The sequence below is a fragment of the Fusarium fujikuroi genome, chromosome FFUJ_chr11 (assembly GCF_900079805.1).
Source record: "Fusarium fujikuroi IMI 58289 draft genome, chromosome FFUJ_chr11".
Lineage (NCBI taxonomy): Eukaryota > Fungi > Ascomycota > Sordariomycetes > Hypocreales > Nectriaceae > Fusarium > Fusarium fujikuroi.
In genome coordinates, this window is record NC_036632.1 from 668,890 (window position 1) to 687,213 (window position 18,324).

General features: G+C 48.2%; 8 protein-coding genes, besides 2 other annotated features; all 8 read left to right on the forward strand.

Moving 5' to 3' along the window:
• Positions 1–151: 151 nt before the first annotated feature.
• FFUJ_11474 (related to TAM domain methyltransferase) lies at positions 152–1,462 on the forward strand (the record flags this gene model as incomplete). XM_023570377.1 has 7 exons in its annotated part: positions 152–325; positions 374–396; positions 444–518; positions 570–655; positions 703–904; positions 952–1,192; positions 1,238–1,462. 7 exons carry the CDS (start codon positions 152–154, stop codon positions 1,460–1,462), a joined length of 1,026 nt encoding a protein of 341 aa, XP_023437499.1.
• A 366-nt stretch (positions 1,463–1,828) lies between these two features.
• FFUJ_11475 (uncharacterized protein) lies at positions 1,829–3,400 on the forward strand (the record flags this gene model as incomplete). XM_023570378.1 has 2 exons in its annotated part: positions 1,829–2,324; positions 2,367–3,400. The coding sequence occupies 2 exons, from the start codon at positions 1,829–1,831 to the stop codon at positions 3,398–3,400; spliced, it is 1,530 nt and encodes a 509-aa protein (XP_023437500.1).
• A 548-nt stretch (positions 3,401–3,948) lies between these two features.
• Positions 3,949–4,716, forward strand: FFUJ_11476 (uncharacterized protein; the record flags this gene model as incomplete). XM_023570379.1 has 2 exons in its annotated part: positions 3,949–4,300; positions 4,409–4,716. The coding sequence occupies 2 exons, from the start codon at positions 3,949–3,951 to the stop codon at positions 4,714–4,716; spliced, it is 660 nt and encodes a 219-aa protein (XP_023437501.1).
• A 1,196-nt stretch (positions 4,717–5,912) lies between these two features.
• On the forward strand, positions 5,913–7,444 carry FFUJ_11477 (related to TAM domain methyltransferase; the record flags this gene model as incomplete). XM_023570380.1 has 10 exons in its annotated part: positions 5,913–6,047; positions 6,111–6,154; positions 6,204–6,341; positions 6,386–6,452; positions 6,499–6,526; positions 6,575–6,587; positions 6,633–6,698; positions 6,746–7,112; positions 7,157–7,241; positions 7,290–7,444. The coding sequence occupies 10 exons, from the start codon at positions 5,913–5,915 to the stop codon at positions 7,442–7,444; spliced, it is 1,098 nt and encodes a 365-aa protein (XP_023438107.1).
• A 1,316-nt stretch (positions 7,445–8,760) lies between these two features.
• Positions 8,761–11,129, forward strand: FFUJ_11478 (probable potassium transporter TRK-1; the record flags this gene model as incomplete). XM_023570381.1 has 9 exons in its annotated part: positions 8,761–8,822; positions 8,870–9,006; positions 9,065–9,349; positions 9,398–9,457; positions 9,506–9,856; positions 9,914–10,028; positions 10,084–10,798; positions 10,852–10,895; positions 10,952–11,129. 9 exons carry the CDS (start codon positions 8,761–8,763, stop codon positions 11,127–11,129), a joined length of 1,947 nt encoding a protein of 648 aa, XP_023437502.1.
• Positions 11,130–12,052: 923 nt separating this feature from the next.
• On the forward strand, positions 12,053–14,026 carry FFUJ_11479 (uncharacterized protein; the record flags this gene model as incomplete). Its single annotated transcript, XM_023570382.1, has 1 exon — positions 12,053–14,026. The coding sequence occupies one exon, from the start codon at positions 12,053–12,055 to the stop codon at positions 14,024–14,026; it is 1,974 nt and encodes a 657-aa protein (XP_023437503.1).
• Positions 14,027–15,048: 1,022 nt separating this feature from the next.
• FFUJ_11480 (uncharacterized protein) lies at positions 15,049–15,453 on the forward strand (the record flags this gene model as incomplete). XM_023570383.1 has 2 exons in its annotated part: positions 15,049–15,248; positions 15,300–15,453. The coding sequence occupies 2 exons, from the start codon at positions 15,049–15,051 to the stop codon at positions 15,451–15,453; spliced, it is 354 nt and encodes a 117-aa protein (XP_023437504.1).
• A 192-nt stretch (positions 15,454–15,645) lies between these two features.
• Positions 15,646–15,728, forward strand: a tRNA (tRNA-Lys).
• A 298-nt stretch (positions 15,729–16,026) lies between these two features.
• On the forward strand, positions 16,027–16,974 carry FFUJ_11481 (ester hydrolase family protein; the record flags this gene model as incomplete). Its single annotated transcript, XM_023570384.1, has 1 exon — positions 16,027–16,974. One exon carries the CDS (start codon positions 16,027–16,029, stop codon positions 16,972–16,974), a length of 948 nt encoding a protein of 315 aa, XP_023437505.1.
• Positions 16,975–17,222: 248 nt separating this feature from the next.
• Positions 17,223–17,319, forward strand: a tRNA (tRNA-Ala).
• The last annotated feature ends 1,005 nt before the right edge of the window (positions 17,320–18,324 follow it).

An 18,324-nucleotide genomic window follows, 5' to 3' on the forward strand; every position in this document is an offset into this window, starting at 1 on the left:
CCTACGTTATCTTCAAGGGTCCTGCGCCATTTTCCGCGCGATGGATGCGGGGCTTGAAAATCGCCCGAGCCCACCTTTCCTCAAAACCAACTACTACGCTTCCCGCCGCGGAACATTCGGGTAGCAACGCTAAAGCTTTAACTCTTGAATCATGGCGGAACCAGTGACTACGACCCGGGAACCCATTGAGCCTATTGCCGCGCATGAGCGGGCGGAGGAGGAGGATGAGTTTGAGACGTCGGACTTTGACTCGGCGACTCTGTCGTCTAGTTCGACGAGTTTGAACACGAGCATTTATCAGCATGCTTTTGAGAATGGGAGACGGGTGAGTTGGACGGCTTGGCGAGGTAAGACACGTGCTGATGTGGGATAGTATCATCAATATCGCCATGGAACGTATGAAGCCGGGAATGCGCAGTGCGGTTCAAAACTGACACGAGTAGATATCCTATCCCCAACGATGATGCGGAGCAGAACCGCGACGACATGAAGCACGCCATGATGTTAGAACTCACAAAGTAAGGAAGAGTCGTTGGATCATACAATGACCGAGGCACTGACATTTCAAGTGGCAACCTGTTCTTCTCGCCCATTGTGCAAAACCCCCAGAAGATTATTGATCTCGCAACTGGAACTGGTATCTGGGCCATCGACGGTAGGTCAGACCGCTCTTTCGCAAGACCTCGAGACTCATCACCCAAGTCGCCGACAAATACCCCAGCGCATCCGTGGTAGGAGTCGACCTCAGTCCCATTCAACCTTCATGGGTTCCCCCGAATCTCAAGTTTCTCGTCGACGACATCGAAGACGAATGGATGCACGGCGGCGACTTTGACTTTGTACACATGCGCTGCATCAGCCCCTGGCTGAAAGACGAAGTCAAGGTTCTTCGTCAAGCGCACGAGTACGTCCACCCGGTTCCCCAATTGTACCTTATCTCACATGCAACAGCCACATGAAACCTGGTGCCTGGATCGAAATCCAAGAACTCGATGCCCGCGCCAACTGCGACGATGGTTCCCTAGCCCCTGACGCCCCTCTCGCCAAATTCTTCGACACCGCTGAGCAAGCCGTAGCCAGTTTTGGCATGAAGTTCCGCGCGGGCGAGAACTTGCGTGAACCCCTTGAGAAAGCGGGTTTCACCAACGTATCCTGCAAGGTCCTCAAAGTCCCTATCGGAACGTGGGCAAAGGTAAATATCCCGGCCAGTTGACCTGGACAAGCTGACTCTCAGCAGGACAAGAAGCTTCGCCTCATTGGATTATACCTCAAGACCGCTGTCAGCGACATGTTTGGTGCCATGGCAGCCAAGCCCCTGCGCAAGATCCTGGAGCCTGAAGAGATAGAGGTCTTCCTGGCTGATGCGAGAAAGGATTTGGATAATGTGAACATTCATTCATATGAGAAGTATTACTTCTGGATGGGACAGAAGGCGGCAGAGGAGAGCGGTTTTGTAGAATAAGAAGCATCGGAAGAGGTTCCTGTGTGGTCTCAGTTCACTGTAGCTACGCATCCTTTGGAGCGAGCTCAGTGAAGAATATACAAACTATCTACAACCTTCAGTGCTAAGCCGGAGCTCCCGGGGCCTCTTCGTGCAATCCATTCCGCCAGGGTGATCTTCACAGCAATTGGTTCATGTTTGTGACACCTTTCAGCCTCATGCAACGCCAGAACCCCGCACTTGTCGCTCACTTGTTTCTCGTCGCAGAACTGTATTGATGCCCAACGACTCATCTACATATGAACATTGTCGAGGTAAGCTGCGCGGTGAAGGTATTAGCTATCGGATCTGACACATGGATGAACAGGCTGCCCTTTGTCCCCCATCATGGCTCCATTTCAAGCGCAACAGTTCCGGCAAGGGTTTGTCGTTACCCTCAACACACTCCGACTAATGGATCCTCGCACTATCGCATTCCAGATCTTTAGGCTTCCCTCACCCGGTGATTTAGTTCGCAACGCCTTAAAAGAAAGACAAGGTCTCCTTGACAGGCAGCAATGGAACAACAGGGTTCGTCTTGGTCCCGGAACAGAGCATTCCGAGGTTCACGATATTGCATTTACTGGAGAGTCGCGTTGGCAAACTCTTGAAAACCCTGACGCAACTCTGCAGAGCAGTCAGAGTATACGGCTGACGGTGAAAGAAGAAGGGTCTAGTGGTCCCGAGGACACCTTTCCAGTTGCTATGGGTTTGATGGAACTTTCAAAGCAATGGCAACAAGCTGACCCGAACGCCTCGTATCATGTCACAACGTATGAGACAGAACATCCGGTTAAGACGACGAGGTTCATTAAGGTTTCGGAAAACGCTCAGAATAAATCCGGTAAGTCATTGTTAAGTTCATAGGCTTCTTTAACAGTATCAGTTTGCATCACATGCCATACATATGCTCGAGAGCAGCCCAACGCCAATGATTTCTCCGAATTCCATTCTGCCAAACAAATCACGGAAGAAATACAATCCCTAGATACATCCTACATTACCGTTCGATCCGAGGATAACTGGAAGCAAGTATTTCTTTTGCAGTTCCACCACGCATGCCTGAAACTGTTCATCCAATTTCTCAATTTCTTAGAGAAGGATGAAATCGACCACGCAGAGTATGCAGTCACGGACCCTAGCAAAGCCGAGCTTCGACAATGGAACTTAAAAACAATCGTCAAACGGTCGTACGAATATCGAGACCTAGCAGAGATGGGGCGCAAGTTTATATCCACCACCGAATATTTGCTTGATGTTACAAATTTATCATTTCCTGCTCCCAATTCTCAAGTTCCCAACTCTCCACTTCCTGGACACAATTTCAAGGCTACCGAAATAGAATTACGATTTCTCTTTCAGGAGGCAAACGAGCAACTCAAGAAATTCTCAGATCGACTAGATCGGGACCTTAAATACCTTGAACTAGCCCGGAACTTCAACCAGAATAGAAGCGTCCAACAGCTTACCCTCTTAGCCACCGTCTTCTTACCTCTATCGCTTGCAGCTGGTATTCTGAGCATGCAAACAAGATTCAAAGATCTAGGAGTACTATTATATGACTTCTTTGGTGTTGTGGTACTACTCGCGGGTATCGTTCTCATCATCATGATCATGTTGAATTTTGTGGCTGTTGTCAAAGAATTGGATAGCAAATCTGTTCAACATAAGTCGTATAGAGAGACCTTCCGAGTAATAACCCTGAGCTTAGTCAAATATGAGCTTCTAGTATTTGGAGCTCTGCTTTTATCTTCTTTCCTGGTTGGAATGTTCAAAGACGCTTCGCTTGGAGCTAGGATTCTGGGATACGGGGCTTTAGCGATCTGCAGCCCATTGATGGTCCTCTTTGAGCTACTGTTCGGTTGCTTTGTGATTTGGCATTGGTTTCCTGTGATAAGAGAAAGGTTCGACAATGCTTGAACCGGGTCTACAAGATTGTTATATTGAGTTGATAGGCGTGGCAGCTGATGCTTGCACCACGCGTCTTAACTCGTTCTTGTAAAAGGGGGTTATCGGTGAGGTCGAGAATAAGGTCATTGACACGACAAGAAACTGGAGGCTGAATGTTGTTTTTAATTGCTTACTGGAAGACTTCAACTATAGAATGAACAACAAAAGTGAAGTGAAATAAATCTTTAGTACATCCTCTTACCTTAACAGGTGCATGGGCTGCTCCCACCTTTTACACTGCTACAATTCAGGAGTAACTGATGTGCCTGGCAGCTATTTAGCCCCATTTATCTGGTCATTCATGCCCCACCATGTTCAGAGACTAAAAGTTAGTGCTGCATCCCACCTATCTCGTCTTTTTGCTACCTTCACCACTTCCTTCACCCACGTACAACCAAAGGTTTTATTCAAAGCAAAGCAAACCATCTCCGTACAACTTGAACGCTCCTCAGGACGCAAGTAAGTCCCCCTCAAACTTTTTATTGTTCCTTGTCTGATCTCTCAAAGTAGCGCGCAAAATGTCTTTTTTTGAAATGATCTTGCATTCCGTGCTGTGTGGGGATTACACTCCGCAACGTCCTCTCAATAGAGAGGATCGACCCGACCTAGAACTTCCTGCCTCTCAATTTGAGGACATCGTCAACCTTCTCCGCAACAGGGGCCACTTCACCCACGAGGCATGGGGAAGATGCCTGGCAACACTGGAGACAGTGGAGGAGGGAGACGCCGAGCCAGGTATCTTCCCCGTCCTCGATGCGATGGAGGACGCGTTCCAAGAGGTCGTTACTGATCTCAAAGAGATATCGAGGCTCAGTGACGAGGCCAAGGAGGATGTCAGCATCCTCATTCGACCTGAGTCAGATGTGCGAGGTTAGGCGCCTCCCATCATGGCTCGGATCGTGGGAGCCGAGGAAGATGGTGAGTACAGGCGGAAAGACAACAGAAGAAAAAGATCCACTAACAAATTAATGTACCAAGTTGTCCGTACGTTTCGCAACGATCTGATCAAGGCGGACGAGACCCTGCTCGGAAGAGCAAAAGACGACAAGGGTGAGCCCATCGAGAGGTTCGTGGGGGTTGGGAAACTCTGCGGAGAGGTGCTCCCCCAGTTGGAAGCCTTTCTCAAGGTGCAAAACAACACGGAGGTTGTGCTCATGATGATTTTGGAGATCGTCAAGGCTCAACGTCTGGTTGAGGAACACGGAGAGGGGAAGTGGCTTCAGCCACTCAAGACAATACTCGGGGAGGCTCTGTATGAGCAGATCTTGGAAGCTGGAGCTGCTTGATCGGTGGTAACCGCGTCTCGACAAAACGGGCGGTGCGCTGCTGGTTGCTTTCGGAAGAAGATGTAAGCACTTCAAACCCTGTTTCGCAGCTCATTTTGCTAATCGCCTCTTGTTTCAGCTTGTAGCCCTGTTACTGCGGGTGGATATCTGCTTAACACAGATAAAAATCATGATTGCTCTACGTCTGGGATGGGGTTTGTGCCTGCCGCCCTGCATTTTTATTGTTTTCTGAGGGGGTTTGGGACTTTATTCGAAAAGGATGATGCCTTGGCTCTTGGCCGTGAGCGAGGTAGAGCCTCAGCTTTTAATGTCGATGATCGACTCCTTGGGAAACAATCCAAATTATCTCGAACTCTGATACTGCCCATTTGTGTTTGTTGTTCTTTACCTTTGTGACTTGGTGCTGAAGTCTCTTTTAACCTCTCAGTCTTATCACATATCGTGAAATTGATTCAGAACAAAAGGTAGAGCTGGGATCAAAGCCAAGTTCAAGACCACCATGTTCAGCAGCACGACAGCCGACCAAGTCAAGCTTATAGACAACCAGACGTACATTGGACACTTCATAGAGCAAAGATAAATCTCCTAACTTAACAGACACGACAAGATAATATAACAACCTTACCAGTAATGCTATACTTGAGGGTGAATAATTATTTTGAATGCATAATGACCAATATTTATATGTAAGACTTAGGCCATGGTACTGGTCTGGTTGAGGGTTTGAGGATGGTTGGCATAGCCTACTGCTGATTGGCCGGCCACAGAGATAAGAGATAAGATCCAACGTTGGAGACCTTTACGAAATTCGAGGCAATTCATTCCAAAACTTCGCTGCCATATATCGATATCGATAGAATGTCAAACATGTCCAAGGCCTTTCCCGCCCGCCACTGTTGACTGTATCACTGCTTACGAACCATGCTGTTCCCCGCCCAATGCAACACAAACAATACCCGTCGACAATTGGCTCCCCAGAAGCAAACAAGCCCAAACCGCATTCGTTCTAAGCCGCATGCCAGCCCCACCAAACCCAGTTTCTTTATCGTATCACCAAACGCGCCTCGCTTCTCAAAGGTTCCCCTCAAACCCCTTTTTCGCTGTTGGTCTGCATCAAATTCCACCATCACACGCAGAACGACACAAGCAAATTCATAACCCAGACCTTGCGGATACTGTTGGTCACGCACTGCACTATGTCCGAACAGCCCTCTTCTCCTCCTCCTGCAGCAGCTGCTGCTCCTGCTGCTACGGCTCGGTCCGATCTAGCGCCAGCCGTTGAGTCAGCTCCAGCGCCGCAGCCTGAGTTAGTTCCCGCGGCTGATCCACAGGTGAGTTCAAAGCGCTTTCTCGTATAGAGATACGTATTTCGGCCGTTTGCTGATGCCTTCAAGGATGGTGATGAGAGTGAGACCGACTCGGCTGTTGGTGATGATGCGTATGGGACCCTTGCTGATACTACCTCACCGTTGCTGACCGCTCTGCAGGGCGAGCTCCACTGCTTCCATCACCTCTAGCATCCTTGAGTACCGCACTATTCAGGGCCGAACGTTTCACAGTGATAGACATCCTACCGAATACTTTACTCCCAACGATGAGCAGCAGTCCGCGTCCATTGACATCAAGTACGTGACACCCTGCGGAGATTGACCCCGCTGACAATCTGTAGCCATCACGCTTTGACGCAGCTTCTCAGTGGAAAGCTCTTCCTCGCCCCTATCAAGGACAACGTGCAGGTGAGTGCATATATTATTGGTCTTTTGACGTGCTTACACACTCTAGAAAGTACTTGATGTAGGAACTGGGACAGGTGAGACTTGCATACATATCGTACGTTGACTTTGCTAATCAGGTATAGGTATCTGGGCAATGTAAGACATCTCAACCTTCAACCATGATGACGACTCACCCTTTAGTGACTTTGCAGACGAATACCCCGAGGCTGAAGTCATCGGCTCTGACCTCTCACCCATTCAACCTAAGTACGTCCTCCCCTTCCCTTCCCAATCATCTCACTCACCATCACCAGCTGGGTCCCCCCCAACGTCAAGTTCGAGATCGACGACGCCACCCTCCGCTGGACCTGGGACAACAACACCTTTGACTTCATCCACATCCGCTATCTCTTCGGCGCCATTAAAGACTGGTCTTCTCTCTTCAAGGAAGCTTACCGCTGCTGTGCCCCCGACGGCTGGATCCAATCCGCCGAAGCTGATGTCCACATCCGCAGTGATGATGGAACCACTGATGATCTCGACTGCTTGAAGCTCTGGGCGAAGCTTTTCACTGAGGGTGGCGCTGCGCTTGGAAGCCCTTTCTTCGTGCAGGAAGGTGATCTGCAGGAGAAGGGCATCCAGGCTGCTGGGTTCACTGACATCAAGAGCATTGAGTACAAGGTGAGTAGCACTGAGAGAATCGCGAAGCAAGACTGATGGTTTAGTTCCCTATCGGTGGTTGGCCTCGTGACCCTGAACTCGCTTCGGTCGGTAACTACGTCCGCGCGACTCTCGAGAACGATCTCGAAGGTACGTCTCCAGACCTCCCATTTCCTCCTCGTTGCTGACAAACTCCAGGCTACACCCTCCTACTCTGGAAGACCATCCTTCAGTGGCCCGAGGACGAGTATCAAGTCTTCCTCATGGAGATGCGCAAGTTCCTCAAGAACAAAAAGGTTCATGCCTACATGACTGTTCGCTACGTCTATGGTCGCAAGGCAGAGGCTTCTTGAGTGATGGGTTATTTACAAACAGTTATAGGAAAGATCATCGGTGGGAAGCCATTTGTGTTTGAGCATGAAATGAGAATTGCATGACGTCTGTAGCATACGTATGAATAGTCGTTCCCTAGAATTTAAACCTGCATTGCATTGGCCTCGTGGTTTCTTGACCATTCTTTCCTCGGCATAGGTAGAGGTGGGATGTTTTCTTTTCCTTTTTCCTGTTTCACTACACATATAGAAAAGCCCCTCATGATGAACTCCTGAAGTGCAGTACGTTCAATAATATATGAAATTTCACTGACGCTCCCTCATTTATCACTTACCAAACTCCAAGTACTCTTATGTATGTACTTGGAGAAACCTCGGCCCCACAAGATTTCGACACAACCTAGCGTATAGACTCATATCGAGCTACAGGGTATGCACCGTGATGAGATAGATGAAGTTGTGTGTCGGAATCATCAATGTTGCTAAAAGGTGGAGCAGCTCGTAAAATGAAAGAAAGAGAATAAGAAATGCCTACTCTGTAGGATTATTGCCGCGTTCGATTGGATAAGAGTGTAAATACCTCAATATCATCACCTGTTGAGCAGATCGACTTGTCCCACCACATCCAGCCAGCGAGTGGCTACCGAGCGACGGAGGCGGGTCCGACGCCCCGACAATTAAGGCCAAGACGGGGAGGGCGGTCTCGAGCTCCGGTTGGTGCTAAACAGAATCAAGCCTTTTGATCCTCTATGATGATCTCAACGCCCGCAGACATGTCAATCCAATTTGAGGCCTCCCTTGGAATTATCTCTTTCTTTTTGCATATGATTTCATCCTGAATAAAGAGCCCATCAGTATGAATATGCGTTGCTCTACGTCTAGTACGCTTGCCTTAGTGGTGATCTTGGCTGTAAAGGTGTATCACACCCGACAGCCCGGAAATGTCTACCAACGACAACTCCTTGCAGTATTGGAATAAGCATAAATGCATCTTGCGTGACCCCACAGCGTTTGTCTAGTAGCTTGACGGTTTCAGGCATGCCGAGGGGGGCAGGGCAACAAATTGCTCAGTATAAAATATCAGAGCGCTTTTCTTTCCCTTCTCTCTCACCCTTTCAACCGTCCGTAACCTTATTCCGTGCAACGACGTTGCCTTAGTCGCTTATCTTGCCCAACATGTTGCGGCCCCCGATCAACTTTCTCACATTACACTGTGATGCTACCCACTTCCGCTTGCAGTCTCTACCATGTGATAGCTGACCTTTGATTTGCCGCTAGATGCGTACATCATTCTGATGGGCTTGATAGCCTTGCCTATCCTGTATCCTTACGGAAACATGCCCGCTATAGATGCTTGGTTCTTTGGTGCCAGTGCGTCCACAGAGTCTGGCTTGAACACGTGCGTTATGCACTCTTTCTCGTGACGATATCTGACATGTTTGGTAGTATCGACGTCAAGGATCTCAAGACATATCAGCAGCTCTACATTTATTTCATTCCTATCTTGACTAATCTGGGCTTCATAAATATTGTGGTGGTTATTGTGCGCCTCTTTTGGTTCAAGAGATATCTGAAGCGTCTTGGTGAGTGCTTTGCAAATCCGTTCAACCGTCACCCCATACTCATCACAGCAACCTGTAGCCCCTCAAGCCCTCGACTATAGCCCAGCTATACCTGATGTCGACATTGAGAGTGCTCAACATGAGTCAAAGGTCCTTGCTGACACAAATGAAAACTCTGCCAAGACCACTGATGAGCCAAATGGTAAGGCTAAAGCGACAAATGACTGCATCGAAGAGGATGCTGCACTTGCAAACGAAGACAGGCGAGTGGCCCGTACCACAGCCATCACCTTTGATCCATCCACCGAAAGGCACAAGGAGGACGATGCCCTCTACATCCCTGGACCGCGAGCTCGCGACCGTGGTAAGTTGCTCTTGTACGTCTTCGATGAGTACTGACAGATCAATAAAGGGTATCCGATTGCTCCCAGAAGCCACGAAGCCGCGCAGCATCCAGACGATAGTGATGATGGTGAGAGACTCTACCGTAAAGTATCTGTTTTTTATTGATTGGTTTTAGATGATGCAATCAAGCCTGTGCCCAACGAAACTCAAAACAACGGAAGCTCCTCCATGCGTCGACGACGCTTCAGTAACGATGATGGCCTAAAAGTCACAGCTTCCCGCTCCATGGATCGGGTTGCCGGCGTAGCGGCTTCCTTCCTGGTTCTGGGATCACAAATCGAGCCTCAACCGCGCCCTATCTCCTCACACTCGAACCAACAGCCCGCCATCAACGACGTCCCTTTCCTCTCACGCCAAGCTACCCTCGGACGGAACTCGCAGTTCAAGAATCTTACATCACATGATCGAGAGATTCTTGGTGGTATTGAGTATAGGAGTCTGAAGCTGTTGCTGAAGATCGTCGTGGGTAGGTGCCCATGTTCCAAGTCTGCATGGGGCACATGATAGCTAAAATCACCTCTAGTTTATTTCTTTGGTCTTCATATATTTGGTGCGGTCTGTCTTGTTGGCTGGATCCATACTGCTGATAAGCAATACGCGGATATTCTACAGTCAAGCGCTCAGGATAAGACCTGGTGGTAAGTAACTGGAAATATGTTGGTTATATATTCGCTAACCAGATTCCTCACACAGGGGCATCTACTCCGCTCAGACAATGTATGATAACCTAGGTTTTACTCTCACACCAGACTCTATGATCTCCTTCCGCACTGCCAAGTGGCCCATGATCTTGATGAGCTTCCTCGCATTTGCTGGAAACACGCTCTATCCTGTCTTTCTGCGCCTGAGCATCTGGATCATGTCAAACCTGGTACAAAAGACCTCACCTACACAGGAGTCTCTCGCGTTCCTGCTCACTTATCCTCGTCGATGCTACACATTGCTCTTCCCTAGCGGTCCGACGTGGATTCTCTTCGGTATCATCTTCGCTCTCAACTTCACCGACATTCTTCTCATAATAGTTCTTGACCTGTCCAATCCCGAAGTTGCCTCTCTTCCGCTTTCTCAACGGATCCCAGCGGCTATCTTCCAGGCTGCATCGGCGCGCCATACCGGTACTGCTAGCTTCAATCTTGCCAACGTCAGCCCCGCTGTGCAGCTCAGCTTACTGATCATGATGTACATCGCTGTTTTCCCTATCGCGATCAGTATTCGAGCGTCGAATGCCTACGAGGAAAAGTCCCTTGGTCTTTGGGAAGAAGAAAAGTCTCTCGACGAGAAGCACAGCAAGACTTATCTCTTGACGCATATGAAGAACCAGCTTGGCTTCGATCTTTGGTATATTTTCTTGGGGACTTTCTGTATCTGCATTTCTGAGTCGACAAGGATCGCAGATGTCAACGAGCCTGTAAGTGTAGTTCCAAGAGTCCTATCAAAGATATGATTTGACATTGGCCCTAGGCTTTCTCGGTATTTTCAGTCTTGTTCGAAGTTACCTCTGCATAGTAAGTGTTATTTTGGTGGGATAGACATCGGAGACAGGAGCTAACTCTCTGGCCAGCGGAAATGTTGGACTGAGTCTCGGGTACCCAACGGTTAGCACCTCTCTATGTGGCATGTTTGGAACCTTTGGAAAAGCAGTCATCTGTCTGATGATGATTCGAGGACGTCACCGTGGATTACCATATGCCCTAGATCGTGCCATAATGCTCCCCACTGGACAGATTGCTGAGAACTGAATAGTTCTTAGAAATATCTTTATCGAGACTCTGGTAGACAGTCGTTGATCGGGATTTGGAACGTGGTATCCATCCAGGGACTTCTCTAAACTTGACTTTCTGGGTACGGGGCTCTTTTGATGAGGGGCATTCATAATTAAAAAACGACGCAGAATCTCAAAGGAAATCGTTGATGTCGGTGAAGTATTGTGTCAAGAGTCTCGAGAAAGTTTGAAGCAGTGCCGTTACAATCGTATGGATCAATGCAAGCCTGTAGAAAACACTAAATTAGACAAATACTTTATGTTGCAGAAGGACCTTTGCCCAATTAACCTGACACTATTTCAAGACTGGTATTCGAGGGATTAAATTGAGGTTTTGTCTCATCGAACATGCAGCATCTTCATTGGCGCGCTCGGAAAATGAGCTTTCCCATTGGTCCATTTCCGCCGGTACAGTCAGACGTGATCCTTCAGAGTCATGGAATCAAAGAGCTTATCAAAGCGATGATCAGCTCAAGATCCCTCCCGGTCAAAGGTTTATCTCGGTGGATATTTCGGATTCTCAGGTCTCCGACTGGTTCAGCATCGATCGGTGAAACCCTTCGCCCCTAAGTCCAGTTCAATGAGCAACCAAACTTGTTGAAGGCGTACATTTTCCCCTTGCGTACCGCGATAAAACGTGGAAAGGGTTACAATTAGAGACAATCGGCACCTAGTGCTGACAGTACAGACATGTCGGCATGAATCACTCGATACTGAGTTGTAACCTTGTTGTCTAGATCGAGATCAATCGCAAGCAAATTAGATCCTCTGAACAATTAATAAGGAGCTAGCAAGACTTCATCTTGTCCTGCACGCTTATCATAGTCTGCATATGCCGTCACTTGTGAGCCTCACGCCAAAGAAAAACCGCAGTCTTCAATAAGTTATACCTGCACTAAGATGGAGAATAATACCATCTTCATGGCGCCTGAAGAGTCGGAGCGTACCCAACGCACAGTCAAAGATATTGCAAGGCTGCGTGAAGAACAGATAGGCCAGTCAAGGGAACCGATAGATCCCAAATCATTAATCGAGCAGGCTATTTCTACCTCCCTTATACAAGAGATGTCTTCTGCAGCTTTTGGATTTGGTCTGCCAAGGAAACCTCGAGAGACTATGGTAGCTTACGGCATAGGGAAGCAATACCTCCCCAGTACAGCCAAACTTGCAGATCTACAGCCAATGACCATCAAGGACCTGAGAATGGAAACTCACCATCGGGGCTTTTTCCTCTCTTTGCGCCGTGTGTCACCCGTATCCATCCTTCAAGCATCCTCCTGGACTGTCGTCAAATGCCAGTCGTCTGATGAGGTGGAGCGGCTGGAGGTTTTTCTTCATACATCGCAATACGGCAACAATACTTTGGAAATAGCTTCCGATCTGGTTATCAAAGACCCATACTACACTCTCAATGCCCAAGGAGAATGCACAATTCGGATAGATCATCCATCAGACCTTATGATTATCGCAATCTCAGAAAATCCAGAATCGTGGCGAAACATGGAACAATACTCTGGAAGATCAGACTTTGTTTCCCCAGGCGAGTACAAGAGGAAGGGAAATGACGCACTTCTGAGGAAGAAGAACTACGCCGAAGCTTATTTTTGGTATACGGAGGGGCTGGAGTGTTTGAAGAGTGGCGAAGATTGCGAGACTGTACGCAAAGACCTACACCGTAACCGAGCTCATGTCAACCTTCAACTTCAGAGATTTGATGAAGCAATATCGGATGCCTTGAACTCTCTGACTAGTAATGGTGGTGAGGCTAAAGCTCTTAAGTCTCTTGACGCCAAGGCATATAATCGTGCAGGTATCGCGGCATACTCCCAAGGCGAGTCTCTCAAGGCTCGAAGCTACTTCGAACAGCAAGAGAGACTCCAGCCAGATGACCAGCAGCCCAAACTACATCTACGAAGAATCGATGCAAGACTACGAGAGGAGGCCAACGGCACCTATAATATGAGCAAAATTGTGAGCAATCTGTCTAAGACGGGAGGCAGAGCCGATGCAGCCTCGTATCGTGGTCCAACGGAGATCAAAAACAGCCCTGGAGCTGGTCGGGGTCTTTTTGCAAACCGAGATGTCGAAATAAACGAGATCATTCTATGTGAGAAAGCGTTTTGTGTGGCCTGGAGTCACGAGGCCGAAACGTTCACGGCGCTGGCGTGTGATCTTCGAGAAGACGCTGCCATCAAGGTCTTTCCCGCGGGTTTGCACAAAGCTGTTCTGAAAAAGCTTCTCAACAATCCATCGCAGGTCAAGAAGGTACTTCGTCTACATGGAGAATACCACGGAATTGGGGGAAAGTTGCAGGAAGTAGACGGTTTACCTGTAATTGACACGTTTCAGATACACGATATCATCCAACGCAACGCCTTTGGCTTAGGTCAACAAACCGAGGATGAAGATGTCAGCAATACCAGTACTGGCCTTTGGATACGGGCATCTTACATCAATCATTCGTGTATTCCCAATACAAAGAAGGATTTCGTTGGTGATCTCATCATCTTTCGCGCTACAAGAAGAATTGCAGCTGGTGAGGAGATCACTCATAGCTATGATGAGTCGAGTGACTATGGGGCAAGAAAGGCAAACATTCGGAGGACATGGAACTTTGAATGTCGCTGTCAGCTTTGCCTTGTGGAGGGAGCAGAGAGCGAAGATGTCAAGAAACGAAGGCGGCAGGCAGAAGAGAAGACAAGAAGTTTTGCAGAAACAAACAATCCATCTGGTACGAGCAGGGTCATGATGAGAAAGGCAAAGATGTTGCGTCAGATACTAAACGAGACCTATGATGAGAGGAGCTATAAGGGACTACCTCGGCGGGCACTTGCGGTTATAGACGAGTGGCTCCGGCTAGCCAGTACCAGCTAGTTTTCACATGTCGGAAACTGCAAAAGATATCCGGGATTCAAGCTAAGATATCTCGCTGTTGAATAGAATGATGTGGCTCTGTCCTTGGGGTTCCTCCGTGTCACAGGTCGCTGGCAATCCTCTGATCACGTTGTTCAATGCCATGTCTGCACAAAACCTTGATTCGTGTTTCATGCCATTCTTGTAGCACCTCAAGTCATACCTTTCGTGTTCGCACAAACATCAAGGTTCCTGTTTACAGGATCGATAGACAGGGTCACCATGTATGCATGTTGGCTGAAACAATAGTAGGAAAGTATAATGAACACACTACATACATGTGCAAAAACATCGCAGATCAGATCCTCTGAAACACGGCCGGGAGGGAGATCATCATATCATACCATGTCCAACGGTTGCATGAGCCATGAAGCCATCTGCTCCTCAATGTATGTAAGAGCCAAGCCAACCATGCATTGGACACTTCGTACGCGCAAGCCGAGTATCCCGGTCCACTCACATGTCAGCGCTAAGATTCTCCAACAACCAGTAAATCCGACGGAGGGCGCTGATCTGCGATATGCAGGCGACGTGGCGCAATAAGGGACACAGTTTCGTAACCCAAGCCTCTTGTTTATTTCGCCCAGGCTGAAACGTGCATAACCGCTGGGAGAAAAGATGCCGTTTCCGTTCTTGGCCAGGATTTACCCCATAATATGCGGGAGGCCAAGGCGGTAAAATGCGGGCGGGAGTGATCAGATAGCCGACGCCTCCGCGTTGTAGTGAGCTTGGCGCTTGTGAGGCCTCTCGTGAAGATAACTTCATCATCCAACTTTGAATCTTGGCACATATGCATGTTTCGGAAGAGAACACAGCCTCAGAGAATGGAAGAGGAGGAGAGTGCGGGGTGGAATGAGGGATAAGTTGTATATAAAGATGCCGTTCTCTGCTCTGAAGCTATCCAAAACAACACACATCATCACACTTGCACGCTTCTTCTCTTTCTCCATCAACTAACTTGTCTACTCTCAAAAACCTTCAAAATGGGCAGACTCGACAACGACAACTGGCTGTACCCAGGCGACAGCCTTACCAGCGACAGCGGCAGCAACGAATTCAGGATGCAAGAAGACGGCAAGATCGCCATCTACTGGGAAGGCGAATTTGTGTGGCAGAACACAGAAGACCAGCGCGACGACATCAAGGGCATCCATCTTCAAGATGATGGCAACTTTGTCTTGTAGTAAGTATCTAACCCGTGGAGTGGTATTGCAGAAGCTGATTAGTTACTTAGTACCCATGACGACGAAGCTGTTTGGGCTTCTGATACTTGTGGCCAGGGTGATGAGGTCTATCTGGTTGTGCAGGATGATGGAAATGTTGTCTTGTACAAGGGTGAGGATGATGAAGCTGAGGCCGTTTGGGCGACTAGCACCAACCAGATTTAAGCATCGCAGGCTAGTTTTTCAATCTGTGAATAAGAAAGAACATGAAACGAATAACAACATTACTATGGCACTCATATGATTTTAGCCTCAATATGTCTCTTGAAGCTGGTCCAATCCGTGAATGTCACTAGAAATGAATTCAGACTGTATAGTCCCCATTCTGGTGATCGATCAGACATCATCAAGAGCCACGCCCGGTTAGCTCAATCGGTAGAGCGTGAGACTCTTACGAGTACGCGATCTCAAGGTTGCGGGTTCGACCCCCGCATCGGGCTGTTCCTATATTCGATTGCGAGCGTTAGCGAGGCTTTCATTTTTGCATTTTTATCCTTCAGTACCTCCAATCCTCCCATCTATCTATCTATCCTACGCGCATTGTTCAATGGTTGGGAAAATAAAGTTGTGGACGCGTAATGCTGTACTTACTTTGAGTTTGTGTTTTTACTTGGAACAGATTTTGAGTTTATGCTCCGCGGACCCCGCCTTGATTTTGTGAGGCTGTGATGTCGCCATTTCCGGAGTGGCATTATCATTTCATCTTTACGCAGATCAACATCACCCACAAAGTCAACCATGCGCATCGAAAAGTATCCCTTATCTCCGCCTAGCTTGGAGGAACTGGCAGCTAAACTTCAAGCACCCTTGGCAGCCAATTATGAGCACTCCACAGTAAGTGTCGTGTCCTGCCCGGATCTTCGGCAAGCACCCTATCATCTAGCTACCGAAGGGCTATCAGGAGATGGGAAGGTAGCAGATGTAGGAGGTCAACCGAATTTGTTCCCGCGCCCAAAGATGGATTGTGTTTGGTCCATGACTGCGCTTGCGGAGGCCATGGACATGGATCCCGCGAAGGGGGGGTTACTCGGTGCTGGCGCAGGACCTCATCCCGTCGTCGGGCAAAATTGTGAGCTTGCGCCAAATATCTGTTGGCAAAGCGGCTTTGAGAATGTCAAGAATGAAAGTCGTTATGCAAAGGTCCACAAGGATACAAGCGCTGTTCATGTCGACAAGAGTCCTTCCTTGGACTGCGCCTTGATGATCAACTTGTTCGGATCCTCAGGCAGTCCAGGACCAGTTATCAAAATCACAGCTCGAAAGAGGACAGGCTCTGAACGAAGCTTCTCGGAGTGTATCAGAAAAGGTCTCCATCAAGCATATGGCGACTCGCAGACCGTCAGTCTTGGTGGACTCTTCTTGGTCAAGAAGGGAAAGGCAAAATACCATATCATGCCTGACTTCCCAGCAGAGAAAGACTTGCCGTTTAATAGTCGCAAGGATGTTGATAGTTGGTTGACCTTTCACGACTTCAACGCACCAATGCTTTGTTTATCAGTCTTGCATTCAGCTGATCCCGGAGGAAGAATGGGTTTGCGGATCGAGCATACACATTGCTACGCTGCAGACGGGGCAAACGCTGGAGGCCATTATCATTATGATTTAGACGATACCGAGGATGATATTGAGTATGAGGCGTATTTTAATACTGCCGAAATGATATATCGGCTAGACAGACCAAATTGATTTTGGCGAGCTTACCCTGCACCCACCGCCGGGAATTTTGTACTTGGTATCCTGTGTCCCACAGCACCTCATGAGGGTCAAAAACCCGTGAACAAGCTTCAAAAAAGAACGCTGAGTTGAATAGTTCTCGTTGCCCCTGCTAATGGAAGTCAATGATACCAACCCGTTGCCAATAGCGGTGTTTACAGACAAATGATGTATATGTTCTGGAATTGTTCTGTCGTTATCAACCAATCATAAGTCGTTGCGGGCGAATGGTTTAGTGGTATAATACTCCCTTAGCATGTTCTCTTCCAAGAGATGTCCTTCTGGGAGTGGTCCAGGGTTCGATTCCCTGTTCGTCCAAGATAGGTGGTTTAAACCCACCATTATCCGCTTCTTTTTTCCGAAATCATCCTTTTTGCCCTTCATCCTCACCATCAACGTGATGATCTGATCTGATGATCTGATCATAGATCAGTACAGTCCAGCTGAATCCTTTTGCCCGGGTACTGGAAGCGAGTCCCTCCCCAGATTGGGTATCTCGTCACTGAATCTTACGTTTTCAACTCGTGATGCTCGTATACGAGCTGCTGACAATCAGTCAGAACACCACGGAAACAATCCGTGTTTTCTCGTATCCTGCCTTACGAAACTGCAAGTCACAAATGCTAAGTTAAATCCTAAGTCAAATAAAAATAAAAATAAAGCTCACCCTGGTCCCAGTCTCGTTTTTTTTGCCAAGACCCTAAGCAAAACCTTCAAAAACGCTTGCAGCCGCAACGGGATAGCCGACGCGGCTTGAAAGATACTAGCGCTGACTTTATCGTGTTCAAAATGTCCGGTTGCGACGTTGACAGGTGATGCATGAGGAAATCCCCGGTCTCTCAGATCTGGAGAACAACGTTGCAGAATGTTGGATGTCGAAGCTGCATCATTGAAGGCTGAGCATGATTCTTGATAGATAGGGGTCTTGAAGCGGCGGCTGTCATTCTGTATTGGGCATTAGCCGAAGCCATCGTCAATAGTCAACGGTGGCTAGCGTTCAAGTCGCACGATCAAGTCCGTATCTAAAAGTGACAGAACCAACGCCGTTGCCAACGTTGCAGCTATTTTAGGCTATCAATTCGTGAGATTAGATGCGCCTCTGGCAGAGAAATCGAAGCATTGGTGCACGTCATTGAGCCAGATGATTGTATTGGATGGCAGGTTACGGCGGGTTATTTCCACATATTGTACATCTCCAATACGGCGCAAGCCAGCAAAACACAGGCGCAAATGTTTTGTCTGACCCATCGTCACGTCCATGTCACAAATCGTGTGTCGCCAAGAAAAATAGGCGCATTGCATGGCTTGGATATCACATTACTC